This window comes from Epinephelus fuscoguttatus, linkage group LG6, assembly GCF_011397635.1.
Source record: "Epinephelus fuscoguttatus linkage group LG6, E.fuscoguttatus.final_Chr_v1".
Taxonomy (NCBI): Eukaryota; Metazoa; Chordata; class Actinopteri; order Perciformes; family Serranidae; genus Epinephelus; species Epinephelus fuscoguttatus.
The window spans coordinates 23,819,699-23,835,932 of record NC_064757.1 but is presented as its reverse complement, the minus strand read 5'-3'; the positions used below and the strand labels follow the sequence as shown (position 1 = coordinate 23,835,932).

The window sequence follows — 16,234 nt, the reverse complement described above, 5'->3', positions numbered from 1 at the left end:
GTGAGGATAGAAATCTTACTTGTGCCAACGAGGACATTGTATTTATCAAATAAATAACATTTGAAGAGAGTTTTTTTCTTCATATATCTCTTTAATATGACTTGGTATCATTATGATCATTGCACAAACACACACATAAAAGAAATCGATCAGACATTATAAGTTACTAACTTTTGTTTCCATAATTATGATACAGCTTTCTCAGAATGACAAGATGATATTTTATGCTTATGATGTGATAAGTATGAAAACATTGTCTGGTTAAAGCAATGAACTACAAAAAAAACACACCATCAAAACTATGTAGATTTGTGAGATTATACAGTTGAGGTGAAGTCTGGTGTGTGTATATGTAGGACAAAATTCTTTTAAAAGAGCATCTACTTTGCAAAAGAAATATTTTGAAAAGTGCAGTCAGTATACAAAAAGTGTGCAGTCAGTGTATGTTGGTTAACTGCTGTATAGAGAAGTAAAAAAAGGATATCTTGTTGCCTGTAGCACTTACATAATAACTTTCAAAGAAACACGTTGCGGGCTGCATATGTCTCAATGAGTTCCTTGATTTTTGTGATCACAGCTGACTGAGAGACTGGGAGCCTGTTTCTCGAGTTTTCTTCTCTGTGCTTTCAGCAGTGTCTGTTTGGGACAGATGAAGAGCTTTCCTGCAGATGTTCTTGAAGACAGGGCTGGAGAAGTAGTAAACCACAGGGTCCAACACGCTGTTGAGATAGGTCAGGCTGATGGTGATGTAAAACGAAGTGGTCAGGTTTTCCAGAGCAGGGCAGACTTCAGATTCAGGAAGGGTGCTGGCTACTTGTTGGGTCCTGATCCAAATCAGCAGCTGCATGATACTGCTCGGGAGGAAGCAAATGATGTAGAGCACCGCCACAACTGCAATGAAACACAGAGCCTTCTTGATCTTTGCATGCTGGGACAGCTGTCTCCTTCGCAGGTGGCCAATAATTTGGAATGTACAGTAGAGAATCACCAGCAGAGGGATGTAGAAGGAAAAGATGAACTCGAACTTATGCCAGGTCAGATTTCGTTGGGGTTCAGTCTCGATCAGGAAGCTCTCACAGTAGGTTGTGTTGTGTTTCAGAGTGAAGACATGAGCTGTCATTGAGATGGTGAGCAGCCATAAGCCAAGTGCTCCACATATGGCTTTGGAGATACTCAGAGAGTTGATGGGATGATGGGGATGTACCACACGCATGTACCTGTCCACAGCGATAGCCATCAAGAAGATTGTACTTCCACTGCGATTCATGGCCAACATGAAGAGACAGATGTTGCAGAGAGCGCCTCCAAACATCCACTTGATCTCAGAGAAGTAGTAGCTGGCACGAAAAGGCAAAGCCATGTTGAGCAGAAAATCAGCCAAGGCCAGGTTGAAGAGTAACACCGTGCTGCTCTTCCAGGGCCTCAGGTGGAAGCAGAAGATCCAGAGAGCCAAACCATTTCCGAGAGCTCCCAAAACAAACTCTGTCACCAACAGTGGAGGGAGCACGCTGATCAGCAGAGTTCCGTTGAAATAGCATTTCATGTTGAGTTCGTACTGCCTGGCTGATTGCACGTCAGAGAAATAACTGCTTGAGGACTGTTTGCGTTCTTAAAAGGGAAACATCTCACAGATAACAAGTGTTTGTGGTTTTCACATTTACAGGAAGCCCAGTGGTTCTCTTTTTTTTTTCCCAATAAATTTCAACATAGCACAGTGGCCACCTTCCTCCCACAGTTAAGTTCACTGGTGACTCTAAATTGCCTGTAGGTGTGAACGTGAGGGTGAATGGGTGTCTGTTGCTAAGTGCTCTGCGATAGTCTCATGACCATTGGTGGTTACTGAAAATAAAAGCAATGAATGTATTTCTCCAGAAAGTTACGAATCAGATCAGTTCACAAAACCCTTGCATTATATAAAAATCACTAATTAATTATTAATCCCATTGAACTGATCTTCAGTTAAAAACAATGTACTTTAATAAAGTCTGTCGTACCAAAGCATTTCTGTCATGCAGTGATTGCAGGATGCAACAAATAAACTATAAATCCTTGATTTATTTGCTTTATTGTGCTCAATTCTTATTGTGTCTGCAGTGCATTAACTGTATATGTGCATGCACTTCATGTTAAGTGGAAGTCAGATGAAATAATCCAGAAAACATGCCACGTCTCTAGGATAAGAATAACATTTTTTTTAATTAATTAATTTCTTATCTGCCCTTATATACTGTATGGCATTAATGTGACGTGGTATCAGTATGATCATAGAACACCTGATGTGAGAAAGCTATGAGACTTATATCTTTTTATCATGAAAATTACAGTATATGTGTTTCCATAATTCATGTGAATGCTGAATCAGCATAAATATATCAAGGTGAAACGGGAGAAATAACTCAGTGTAGAATTTTCATACAAAGATTGACATAATATGTGGAAGATAAACCATTCAGCCACTAATTTGTCAACCTGGAGGGAGCTCTCATGGAAGAATCTCATTCGTTTTTTTATTACACCAAAACTGAAAAGTAAGCATCTCCATACTTACCTGAAATGTTGCCAAGAGTGCAGGTCTTTTGATGTAGACCACTCTCATGTTTTTTGGAAATGTCAGAAAATAACTGTATTTTGGGAGATGGTATGTAAAGAGATTGAGCACATACTAGGTTATGAGGTTCTTAACAGCTGTTTGGTGCTTTATCCATGTAAATTTTCTGAAGAAAATGTTGCTGCTCGTGATAGATATTTGATCAAAATATTGCCAGTAGCAAGCAACAAAGCTATCACTAGGAACTAGGGTAAAGAAACACCACCAACGAAGGACCAGAGGTTGACAATTGTGGAAGAAATCTTCTTAAATGGAAAAATTGACACACATATGGAGACTACAAGAAGCACAACTAGAAAGAAAATGGGAAAAATGGACTCTCAACTCAACTCAGATTTATTTATAAAACACCTCATGTTGACCAAAGTGCTATACAAAAGGAATATGATGCTAAAAACACATACATGAGAGGCAACATAACTGTCAGGTACACAGCTCACACATTTAGAAACACAAAACACGCAGGCACACATCAGGGGGACTCAAATGCTAGAAGTAGGTTTTGAGCCTGAACTTAAACAAGTCAGTGGTGGGTGCAGATCTGACTGGGAGGGGGGCACTGTTCTACAGTTTGGGGGCAGACACAGCAAAGGCACTATCCCTGAGCTTGTCTGGAGTGTGGGACAGCCAGGAGCCCCAGGTCAGCTGACCTGAGGGACCTGGGCGTAGAATAGGGGGTTAGAGGGTCTGCAATTTAGGATGGAGCCAGACCATTAAGGGCTTTGTACACAAACAGGAGGACCTTAAAGTCAATTCTGAACTTCACAGGCAGCCAGTGGAGAGAGGCTGAAACAGGTGTGATATGGTCTCTCCTCTGGGTACCTGTGAGGAGTCTAGTGTTGGAGCCAGGACAGAGAGGACTGACTGATACTGGTGTACAGAAAGTTATAGTAGTCTAAACGGGAGGAAATGAGAGCATAGGTGACCATCTCTCTAGTTTTTACTACTGCATTTATTTGTTTATTAAACGTAAAGGCAGAGTCAAATATCCCACCAAGATTTTTGACACAGGGTTTTAAATAGTTAGAAAGGCTGCTGAGCTGGTCAGAAATCTATTGAATGGAGTCAGGGGGGCCAAAAAAGGACAACTTCTGATTTGCCCTCATTCAGCTGAAGGAAGTTCTGTGCCATCCAGTTCTTTATGTCCTCGAGGTCGTTTATGAGACTGGCAACACTAAACTTGTAGTTGGGCTTGAGAGGGAGCTACAGCTGTGTGTCGTCAGCATAGGAGTGGAGGGAGATATTTTTAAATAATTTGGTATTTTGAACTCTATACAAGACTCAAAAAGACGACAGTGGACTGGAATAATAATCAATAGAAACACTAATCCTTAAAGCTGTAAAAATGTGTATTTACCCAAGCAGTTTTTGTTTTGTTAGCTCTAATTGTTTTTTTGTTTTGTTTTGTTTTTTATTCTATTATGCTGTTGTAACTGACATGACAATGTCACAAAAAATGTTTAATAAAGATATAAGTGAAAAAAAATGAAAATATAACCTCCAAGAGTAATATGATAATATTTAGATTTTTTTAACATATTTTTAATAGTTGAAATGAATTGGGGAAAAAAACAAATCTTCAATCTAGACAACTTTTAAAGTGTACTTCTCTCCATACTTTAATCTACAGACTTCATTTAGACTTTGTTCGACCACTACTTCTGCATCCTTTCAGCTACATAAACCATTCAAATGTCAATGTGTTGCGGCCTTTCAGGGCATGTTTAGCTTATATTCAGAGATGCTTTTAAAGTACAAAGCATTTCTACTTCAGTTCCAGTTTCCAGTTTATTAATTTAAATTCACCTTTTCGCAGTATTACAGATTAACTTCCAGCTTTTCTAGGAATTTATTCAGCTCTTATCTTCTTTAGGTAATGCAGTTCAGCTTCCAGTTCTGCCAGTTTTACCATGTAGTTTCCAGGTTTTTCAGCAGTACAGTGGATTTGCACTCTAAGATTCCTGTATTTTTAGCAATGCTTTGCAATTTCAGTTGCCAGCATTCACACACATTTTCTGCAGGAAATGTTTTTTCTAATGATGATCCAGTTTTACAAGATGGCATTTTATTTATATGATGTCATAAGTATGAAAACAACATCTGGTTAATGCAATGGACTTCAATAACACAACATCAAAACTGTATGTTTGAGTTTGCACAGTTGAGGTGTAGTTTGACATGTGTCCAAGCTGGACAAAATATTAAAACCATATATCATGTCACGTCTTTACAGTGGCAAAGGCAATTAATAATTAGGGAAAAAAAAGTGCAGTTAATATAAAGAAAAATAAAAATAACACAGTGTTACAATAGCATGTTTTGCAAAGGCAATAAAGATATTTGGAAAGTGCAGTCAAAATATGCTACATAACTACTGAATAAGAGGAATTTTTAACATGTTTTTGTTGGCTGTAACACTTACGTGACAACACTGAAAGAAACGTGTCACTTTTCATCAGTATTTTAGCTGCATCTGTCTCAATGAGTTCCTTGATTTTTGTGATCACAGCTGACTGAGAGACTGGGAGCCTGTTTCTCGAGTTTTCCTCTCTGTGCTTTCAGCAGTGTCTGTTTGGGACAGATGAAGAGCTTTCCTGCAGATGTTCTTGAAGACAGGGCTGGAGAAGTAGTAAACCACAGGGTCCAACACGCTGTTGAGATAGGTCAGGCTGATGGTGATGTAAAACGAGGTGGTCAGGTTTTCCAGAGCAGGGCAGACTTCAGATTCAGGAAGGGTGCTGGCTACTTGTTGGGTCCTGATCCAAATCAGCAGTTGCGTGATATTGCTCGGGAGGAAGCAAATGACGAAGAGCGCCGCCACAACTGCAATGAAACACAGAGCCTTCTTGATCTTTGCATGCTGGGACAGCTGTCTCCTTCGCAGGTGGCCAATAATTTGGAATGTACAGTAGAGAATCACCAGCAGAGGGATATAGAAGGAAAAGATGAACTCAAATTTATGCCAGGTCAGATTTCGTTGGGGTTCAGTCTCGATCAGGAAGCTCTCACAGTAGGTTGTGTTGTGTTTCAGAGTGAAGACATGAGCTGTCATTGAGATGGTGAGCAGCCATAAGCCAAGTGCTCCACATATGGCTTTGGAGATACTCAGAGAGTTGATGGGATGATGGGGATGTACCACACGCATGTACCTGTCCACAGCGATAGCCATCAAGAAGATTGTACTTCCACTGCGATTCATGGCCAACATGAAGAGACAGATGTTGCAGAGAGCGCCTCCAAACATCCACTTGATCTCAGAGAAGTAGTAGCTGGCACGAAAAGGCAAAGCCATGTTGAGCAGAAAATCAGCCAAGGCCAGGTTGAAGAGTAACACCGTGCTGCTCTTCCAGGGCCTCAGGTGGAAGCAGAAGATCCAGAGAGCCAAACCATTTCCGAGAGCTCCCAAAACAAACTCTGTCACCAACAGTGGAGGGAGCACGCTGATCAGCAGAGTTCCATTGAAATAACATTTCATGTTGAGTTCGTGCTGCCTGGCTGATTGCACATCAGAGAAATAACTGCGTGAAGACTGTCTGCGTTCTTAAAAGGGAAACATCTAACCAAGAAAAGTGTTTGTGGTTTTTGCATTTACAGGAAGCCCAGTAGTTCTCTTTTTTATCAAGCATTAACACACAAAGATATCTCTATGTCTTCATGATGTTGTCTTTCTCTAGAAACCTAAAGGGAGGTTACACCCAATGAGCCGGCAGGTAATGAACATGATCAGTTCACAATACCTTATTCAACTGAAAACTATTGAACATTTTACACTTAGACTTTTATAAAAAATAAAAAAAAAAGATGAATTGTTGATCATGTTGCATTAATCTTTAATTAAAAACAACCAACTTAAATAAAGTCTGTAATCATCCACATATAAGACTCCTCACTGGAGGTTAATGTATCTTTTCGTGGAAAGAAAGCATCCCCATCTTAAGAGCTACACGGCCTGTTTTGCAGAACTAACACCCCTAATTCTGCATGTTTAAGTGCCACCAAAAATGTATTATTCTTGGCTGTTTAATTTAGGAACTGAAAAGTATGTAGGTTATCTGTTCTGCAACTGCAATAAGCAACTTATTAGACTGATGTTTGTCACCTATTTTGCATGCATGCTAAGAGCTACCACTGTGACACCACTTATCGCCTGCACCTACAGTGAAGCCTGGTGGTGGTTGCAGCTGTGATGAAGCATCCCAGACAAAATTACTGAGAGACTGCTTACAAGGCAATTCAGTGTAAAAACAGAAATCTTAAAATCATTAAATCGTAAAACCATAAATTATAAAATCAAATGAGATACAACATTTTAAAAAAAACTGCAGCAGTGTGAAGTGTAAAAAGAAAGAGTTTCAGGCCTGTATCATGAAAATCATATAAGATTCAAGTCTATAATGCAACCAGACACAAATAAGTCTGACATCATTTGAACAGAAAGCTGCTGACTTCCTGCGTGTAGATATCAGGTGCCTTCTCCATTATGAATCAGCACTACTGTGGCAGATAAAGATGTAAAATATCATCCTACTGAAACGAGTGTTTGTTTTTTTTTAACTGCCCTTCACGTTTTGCTTGACAGAACAAAGGTTAACATTTCATGCATGGAGGACTCTGACGTTTAAATTACTGAATTTCCATAGACAATGCATGTGTGAATAGACTGTACGTGCAAATGTAGATTTGTGTTAGTGCAGATACTGTGTTTCTTTTGCAGGTGTGGGTGTTTGCACAGACACACAGTCATGTATGTGGAGTTTAGAAGTATTACTTCCTCTGCTTTGGGTGGGAGCGCTGGGTGAAATGTGATGGGTTCGTAGAAAAGAGGATGAGCAGGATGGTCTGGGGGTGGTGTTAGACAGTGATATAATTTGTGTTTAAAGTTTGATGTATACAGTATTTCAATACCTATCAAGGGAGCTGTTGATCTTATACATGGAAATCATGGGAATTTATCCACTGATGATGTTAATAAAGAAGCAATCACACACAAAAAAAGAATAGTAGAAGCATTAACAAGAGATTTGAATCTAATTCCTTATTTGGAGAATACTTCAGAAATGATAAAGAAGGAAGTTATGAAAACAAGGCAACGTATTGCCTGTTTTCTGTTGTGTGGTGTGTATTATAATTAATGTGACGACTGACTTTTATCACTTAACATTAGCAGTGTCCATCATGTTGAATGGGCAACTGGTGTGTTAAGAATTAATTGGCTCTTTCATCAACATAATTTAATAATCAGAGGCTACAACAGGCTGAAATGGGTTATGAGGGAGCTCACACACTTGGTTTCTAAACCTCTACTGCTGTCTAGTGGATAACATTTGAAAATGCTGCTTGTTTGAAAATGATTTGGAGACTGCCCTATGTGAAGTCAGTTTTGAGGGATTATTCCTCTTTAAGGGAAGTTGTGACGGTGCTAATTTTAAAAAGACATTAGCTAAGAGGAGAGAAAAGTGTCATTGTTAAGTCTAGTGTTGTGTACAAAATACAGCATAGAGATTCATAGAGCAGCATATCTTTGTCTCTTACAGGGACAGCTCATGCCAAATTCAAACATATATATTTTTCCTCTGACCTGTAGTGCTGTTTATTAGTCTAGATTGTTTTGGTGTGAGTTGCAGAGTGTGAGAGATATCGGCCATAGAGATGTCTGCCTTCTCTCAGATATACTGGAACTAGATGGCACTGAACTATTTTGAACTATGATGAATTATTTTCCTTCTACTGAACTACACCCACCAACTGTATCACTGCACAAGGAAGGGTGCATCTACTCATGGATGTGACAGCGTGAGATGTGAACATTAATGGCGTCCTCCTCAGCTAAACTGTGACGTTAGCTGGTGAGCTAGCAGTAGATGCACACTTCTTTCTGTACGTTGATACAGTCAGTGGGTGTTTTTTCTTAGAAAGAAAATAGTTCCTAAAATGAAACTACTCACAACAAGGTCTGTGGATTATCTTGAGTAACTGGGTCATGATTTCTGGAAAGAGACATTGCTGTTTAATTTTTTAACTGTGTTTTTTAGCACTTTGAGTACCACAAGCCAAGTGTCATCTAGTTCCATTATATTTGAGAGAAAGCAGACATCTCTACGGCTGATATCTCCAACAGTGTGGAACTAACATAAAAACAGTCTAGACTGATGAACATCGCCACAGGTAAGAGGATAAAAAAATAAGCATTTTTGATTTTGTAATGTTTTGTAAAAGGATGTGTGACTAATACAGACACAATTAAAAGAAAAATTCCCCTTGTGGTCCCAACCACTCGAACAGAGATGGGTAAATCTGCAAGCTTGGAATGAGCTGCAAGCAGGGGCGTGAATGTAGACAGTGCAGCAGCACGGTTGCACTGGGGCCCATGATGTAGGGGGGGCACTTGTAAGTGATTCAACTTGCCACCTCAGAAATACACCTGTGTTTTAAGAGGAACACATGTTAAAAAACAAATACTGTTTTCTACTTTTTTTGTGAAATAGTCAGAAGAAATCTATGACAGAATTATATGTTCATTTTACATAAACTATATAAAATATAAATAAACTATTTTTAAAAATCCATTTAATGAGTATTTTTTATTTTATTTGTTCGTTGTTTTTTTTACAGATTTGTAGTGATGACTGGTAATATGTATGTTGATTGTATTTGATCATGTGATGATACTATAAAATATACAGTAGCTGTTTCGACTCAAAATCTGGCACTAGGGCCCGTCCTTACAGCGTGCACTGGGGTCAATCCTAACCACCGTATGCTTCTGGCTGCAAGGCATACTAAACTTGAAAACTTTACCCTCTCGACATGTTTAGATTTACTTTAATATCATATTTTACAGAACAATACTTTTTGCTTTAAGTGCCAATATTTGCCATGATAATTTTTAGCACCTGATTCATGTATGTTTTGTGCCTTATATGTTAAAGTATGTTTTTGAGATCTAATCAGTCCCAGTTTGTGCTTGTATTTGAATCTTTTTAATTTTTCTGCCCATGACCAGGGAACCAGAGCAGAAGAGATATTGTATCTCAGTGGGACATTTCTGGTTAAGAGGAGAAGGTGTAGGCGTGACCATTGCTAAGCGTTATAAATGAACAGTTTTATTGTGGAGGACCCTCTCATATAAAACTAATTCATAGTGCTTTACACAACAATAAAAATGTTAGCACAGATACAGACAACACACAAAAGCAACAGTGGGGAAAATTTCCATCTCATCTCTGTGATTACTATCCACACACCTATGCAAATGGGCGCTGACCTATCACCTGACTTATCAGTCACTACTGTTTCACACATCAGGGCTCCCACTCACTAATTCATGTGAGGCCTTGCTCCTTCAGAGTTGTGTATGCAGTGCTCAGACTGTGCAGAAAAATGTGAAAGAGCCTGTTTAGCCTGCAGGGCAAACACATCCCTTTGTTCCCTTCTCCTGTTGTCCCATCAGCCCTTGTGTTTCCTTCACCTGCATATTTGGGAACAAAACATTGTGGTCACTACTCCACCCGCTGCAACGGACATGAAATTCCAGTCCTACAACCTTGAAGAGGACGGAAACGCAGACGGAGCCTATGAAGCATGCATTAGAAACAACTGAATTGCTGGTTTACAAATTATACTTTCCACTTTTTGAATGTACAACTGCAGACTTTTTATCTTATGTGTTTGAACAGAGTTGTTTCCAAACGTTTTGGTTGAAGTTGTGAAATGATAAACGTTGAATGAAGCAGTGATTGAGACACACGAAACAGGTTATTCAGCGTACCTCAGGTCATATGATTTGTCACCCAAGGCGGGTAAAGTTGGGCACAGCAAGAGGATCCACACTCCATGGTAAAAACTAAAAAGTGAATCCAATATGATTTGTTGATGTCCTTTATGAAACAACAGTGGAGATATGAATTAGCGTGACCGATCCATTGCTGACTTTATAAAGCCAAAAAAAGAAGCTGCAACTTAATGTGAGGAAAATTTCCCTTAAGTAATTTCTCAGAAATGCATACAGGACATTGTAGTCACTTAAGGAAAAAAATTACTACCATTTTAACTCTTTTGATCTGCTTCATCGGCTTTACTTCTCCTGTTTAAAGACATCCTGAACATTGTTAATTTGATAGGACTTATCAGCATTATTTGCACTCTTTGTTGTTGGAGATATCAGCCATGGACATGTCTCCCTTCTCTGACACTCGGCTTGTGGTGCTCACAATTTAAAAAAATAAAAGGTAATCAATCAAGATAATCCACAGACCTTGTTGTGAGCAGTTTCACGTCAGAGCTTAGCCAGCACCACTGAGCTAGCTAACGTTACAGCTCACCTGAGAAGCACGCCATTAATGGTTACATCTCACTCTAATATATGCTGTGTGTTCCAATACCCATACTACCATACTATTTAGTATGCCAGAAAACGATTTAGTATGTCCCAGTAGGCTACGTAATATGCCAAATGCAGTATGACAAAATTACCAGGATGTTCTACTACATCCGGTCTGATTTTTGTCATGTGCAAGCCAGCATACTTTTCTGTCTGTTCTGACCCACAATCCTCAGCGCAGCGGGTGATTCGTCACATCAACTGAGCTGCAAATAGATGACAGCTGATTGGCAGTTGCCAGAAGTTGCAATGTCGGCTGATAGTACATTCAAGCAACTGATGACCAGTCGAATAGTAAAAATAGGAATATTAATTATTTAAGTGAACAACATAATCATAAATATGACAAACAACAAAAGGACATAACTATAAAAATAACAATCACAGAGAACTGCAGATGTAATTTCACTGTCGCAAATATAATATGCAGTTATAACTTTAAAATTAAACTGCATACATTGCAAAGTAACAACAGCAGATCTCTCCAGGGTCGATCTTCATCTCTGGCGAACTCGTAAGTGGCATTTGTTTTATCTCCAAGGTAACGGATATAAAACAAGAGGGTTTAAGTTCAGGGCGTAATGTTGTGAGAAAGTAGTATGCCCCGATTAACAATACGTACTTTTTAAGGGCAGGTGCAGAGCATATTAAAAGTAAAAAGAAAAAGTATGTGATTCTGAACACACTCATGCTTCCTTTTGCGTGGTGATATAGGCTAGCTGATGGGTGTAGTTTGGTCCAAAGAAAATAGTTCCTACATGAAACTGCTCACAACAAGGTCTGTGGATTATCTTGAGTAACTGGGTCATAATTTCTGCAAAGAGACTTTCCTGTAGAGTTTTACAAATGTATTTTTTTTGGAGCTTTGAGCACCACAAGCTGAGTGCCATCTAGGTCCATTATGTTCCAGGGAAGACAAACATCTCTGCAGCTGATATCTCCAACACTCAGCAACTCACACCAAAAAAGTCTAGACTGATAAATAGCACTACAGGTAAGAGGAAACATATGTATGTATGATTTTGGGGTGAACTGTCCCTTTAAGGCCAACACATTTTTTTTGTATCCGGTTAGATACAGTGAATAATATGACGCTTTATAAGTACATAAAGTTGTAAAACTGTGCCACAGCAGTCTTCCCAAATGTAGGCACATCCTCTGATTTTAATCTGAGCCTCATTTCCTGGTTAACATGACTTGACTGTTATTGTAAAAGCAGATGCAATCTCGGGATTAAAAGAAAAAACCCCCAGAAATAATCCTCATGTGTTTTGATTTCATTCAGGTGACGTCACTGCGTACAGCTGAGAGAGACACATAAGAGCGCGGCAAAAAAAACACAATGTAATAAGGGACAAGCTGATTTCACAAAATACTTATCTGCTGTGTTATGATAAATGTAGCTGGAAAAACTGACATGCGTGTGGGAGGATGTCGGCGGCGGCAGAAGACGTGATGATGATGATGATTTCCTCCACCTTGGGGGAGGATCCGTCCACGTAACGCAAGGCAAACAGTCACTTGCTCTTCCTCCTTCAGCCGCGATGCATCACCAGCTATGAACCCGCAGCTTGGAGATGTCTATCGTGCACACACTCACAGTCTGGAGTCTAGATAGACGGAGAACACACCTCTGATATTTTCTTTCACCTGGACGCGTTTTGTGTCTCTTTTTTTAACTACTTCTCGCGCTGAAGCAGTCATTGAGAGAACTAGAGGATGAACAGCATTAGACAGGTGCCCGCACGGGTGAAAACCAGGCGGACTGAGGCCAACCTCGGAGCGGAGAGGGAGCATTTTGACAAGCAGCAGGTAAAAACTGTGTGAATTCTCACTGCGGGATAGAAACCTGCGCTTTACTCAGGCCCGCTGTGGCTTTTACCCGGTGACCGTCTGTGTGTGCGGTGCGCACAGTGTACTGCATAGGCCACATCTCCAATTAGCACCTTGACTTCGGAAATGAATGCTTGATGTGTGAATGAAATGACTCGAAAGCGTCCGGGTATATGTCAGGAATGTTCAAGTACAGCCAGCCAGGGCCGGACCTAGACCTCTGGGGGCCCGGAGCAGGGTTTGGTATGAGGGCTCCTTCATTGTACTGTGTTTACATGCCACTGAACCAACTTGTGAACTGTAGTTTAAGCTCATATAGCGTACAAATAATAAGCCTAAAGTGAGACCCATTAGTGACAACACTATCTTTAGATAGACTACAATGAATATAGTATTTGTCTGTAACCTTATGAGTGATATATGAGTGATATATTTTATATTCCACATATTTTGGGCATATTTTTAAGTCAGTTTTTCCAGCTACATTTATTATAACATCGCAGATAAGTGTTTTAAAACCAGCTTGTCCCTTATTATTTTATATTGTTATATTCCTTTTTTGTTGTTGGCATGGCATTGTCGCCTCATAGCAAGAAGGTTCCCCGAGTTTGCGTGTTCTCCTCATGTCAGCGTGGGTGTTCTCTGGGTACTCCGGCTTCCTCCCACAGTCCAAAGACATGCAGGTTTATTGGGGACTCTAAATTGCCTGTGGGTGTGAATCAACAGGATAGGTGGTTACGGAAAATGAATGAATGATATATTTCCTGGGAGTACTTGTTTTGTAGGTGACAGTCAAATACCATAGACCAGGGGTGTCCAAACATTTTTAAGGGACCCAGATTAGATAATGTGAAAATACATCATATGGGTTACTAAAGAAATCACATTCAAATGACACATAACTCTAAGAGAAAAAAATTCAACTTTCTACCATCTCTGAAAGTGGCAGCCCTTGCTGTAGACTTTACACTTCCTTGCTGTGGCCATGTCTGTCACCTTGCAGGAAATTGGGTGTTTGCTTGTTTGCCATGTGTTTCTGACACACATTAGTTTTGCCTACATAGTTCCCACCTTGTGCATGTCTACAAACGATATAATTGTCCTGCCATCGTGAGGTAAATGGAAAAAAGGTAAAGTGATGTTGCTTGATTAACCAGTATTGTGTTAATCATATATTGTGTTTTGAAAGACAAGGTCTGATGGGCTACAACTGGCCCTTTGGTCAGACCTTAGACATGACTGCCATAGACTGTATAAAATGATTGACGTAACTACCCATTGGTTTGTGGATTCCTGTTCTGAAGCCTCGAGTTTGGCATTGCAGTCGTTACCATCTTGTTTTTTTTGGAGTGACCATATTTGGATTAGAGGGTTGTTCCATGGAGGAGCGTGGGGTGGATCTGACCCATAAACTGAGGTGACGCCTTGCAGACAGTCATTCAAGATGTCCCGCTCTTAAATATGCAGAACTTTGATAAATGTAAATTGGTGAGCTATATAAAAATTCAGCCCTTGTACAGTTGTCGTGAAAGTTGAAATTAGCTATAGAGACCAAATCCGTTTTTTGTCCCAGGCTGTAACCATGTTTATCTTGCTGTAGACATTTTAACATAGGCGTCTTTTGGGATTGACTTGCTCTTGGAGCCAGCCATTCAAGGAGCTGTACTGGCTTCATTTTTCAGCCCCGGAGATTGCAGCATATAAACTACTTAACCTACTTGTCCATTTTACCTGTCTCTGAGCTTTTTTTTTTTCCACTGGGCCTGCTTTTTGGCAAAAATGGCACAAAATGTTTTCTGTTTTTGTTTAGGAATTTCAATTTTATATTATTATTATCGTCTCTTGTTCATTACAAAAATCCTTAAGAAGTCTTTTCTGGACTAGGGGGCTCTAAGCAATAGCTTATGTAATAATAATAATAATAATAATAATAATGATAATAATAATACATTTTATTTGGAGGCGCCTTTCAAGTCACCCAAGGTCCCCTTACAGAGCGTAGAAGATAAAAGACATCTCATTGGGTTGGGCAGGCTCTGCATCCAGATTTGACACGAGGCTCTACATGCTTTGTGTATATTTTAAAATATATATGTATCCCAGAAATGGTATGTATTATTATCTGGCCAACACTGCAACTTTTACTGTAAGAATTATGACACACCGTCTTTTATTGTAACACAGACGATAAGGACAAATGTATCTGTTTAACAATATGTTTTACAGGTGTGTGCTCACTTAACAATTCTCAGAGATTTGACTATTTAAACATAATGTAGTGCATTTCACAAGAACACTTAAAGCCAACCGTATCTACACAGCGCTCCTCTGTATAGTAACACCATTCATTCCTCTCTGAAGCCTGTCCATTAGTATCATGCTGATCTAGTCCTGCCTGTTTGACCACCTTTCTTCCCTCACAGACGGTGTTTCTATGCTGGATATAGCGCTTAGCTTTAACTTGGAGATACTACCCTTGTGGAGTGCTTAGGAATTTGACTCAGTTTCCTTTTGTGTGTTTGCACTGAAGGAATGAGGTTTGTCTCATTCTTCCTTCGACAACAGGTGCTTTGTGGTTGCTGGCTGTCGCCTCACTGCAGTCATCTGCCAACCATACTCTCTGCCATCAGGAATAGGAAACTTTAGTGTAGATAGTGTTGTTTACTAAATGCTTTAATCTGCTAAAGGAACAGTTACCCCAAAATAAAAAAAGAAAAAATACATATTTTACCTCTTAGCTGTAGTGCTATTTATCAGTCAAGATTGTTTTGGTGTGAGGTGCCGAGTGTTGGAGATATCAGCCGTCGAGATGTCTGCCTTCTCTACAATATAATGGAACTAGATGGCACTTGGCTTGTGGTGCTCAAAGTTAGCTATAGTTACAGCTCAGCTGAGGAGGACACCATCAGTTTTTACATTTTACCCTGCCTCTTACCCATGAGTAGACACATGCTTGCTTCTGTGCAGTGATACGGTGGGCAGGTGCAGTTATGTAAAAAGAAAATAGTTCCTTAAATGAAACTGCTCACAACAAGGTGTGTGGATTATCTTGAGTAACTTGGTCATCATTTCTGGAAAGAGACATTGCTGTTGAGTTTTTTTTATATATGTATTTTTTGGTGCTTTGAGCACCACAATCTGAGTGCCATCTAGTTCTGTTGTATTTGAGAGAATGCAGACATCTCTACGGCTGATATCTCCAACACTCAGCAGCTTACACCAAAGCAATCTTGGAAAAGCTGTTCCTGTAAAGACATACCAGCTGGTCGAAGCACACACCCCAGCCTGATTTAGAAACCTGAGATTCATTCAGACGAGGTTGAGTAACTAAACAAACTGTTAAACAGCTGCCAGAGAGTACAGACTTGCAGCACTTCCAGTACAATCTAAAATGGGCTGAGCTTTTCCTCCGC

General features: G+C 39.7%; 3 protein-coding genes across 4 annotated transcripts in view; 1 reads left to right on the top strand and 2 right to left on the bottom strand.

Moving 5' to 3' along the window:
- Positions 1–240: 240 nt before the first annotated feature.
- LOC125890214 (hydroxycarboxylic acid receptor 2-like) lies at positions 241–1,594 on the bottom strand. The gene has a single exon (XM_049578734.1). It carries the CDS (start codon positions 1,541–1,543, stop codon positions 572–574), a length of 972 nt encoding a protein of 323 aa, XP_049434691.1. The 5' UTR covers positions 1,544–1,594; the 3' UTR covers positions 241–571.
- A 2,166-nt stretch (positions 1,595–3,760) lies between these two features.
- Positions 3,761–6,103, bottom strand: LOC125890213 (hydroxycarboxylic acid receptor 2-like). The gene has a single exon (XM_049578733.1). The coding sequence runs from the start codon at positions 6,081–6,083 to the stop codon at positions 5,112–5,114; it is 972 nt and encodes a 323-aa protein (XP_049434690.1). The 5' UTR covers positions 6,084–6,103; the 3' UTR covers positions 3,761–5,111.
- Positions 6,104–12,497: 6,394 nt separating this feature from the next.
- Positions 12,498–16,234, top strand: part of hip1rb (huntingtin interacting protein 1 related b) — a 31,381-nt gene continuing 27,644 nt past the window's right edge. For both annotated transcript variants that reach the window (XM_049578987.1, XM_049578986.1), the window contains exon 1: positions 12,498–12,800. In XM_049578987.1, coding sequence (XP_049434944.1) covers positions 12,708–12,800 — 93 coding nt within the window. In that variant the 5' untranslated portion in view covers positions 12,498–12,707. The remainder of the gene's footprint in view (positions 12,801–16,234) is intronic.

Bases quoted from the DNA above. Each gene is read 5' to 3' on its own strand.
- LOC125890214 (XM_049578734.1), bottom strand. From the start codon at position 1,543: ATGAAATGCTATTTCAACGGAACTCTGCTGATCAGCGTGCTCCCTCCA.
- LOC125890213 (XM_049578733.1), bottom strand. From the start codon at position 6,083: ATGAAATGTTATTTCAATGGAACTCTGCTGATCAGCGTGCTCCCTCCA.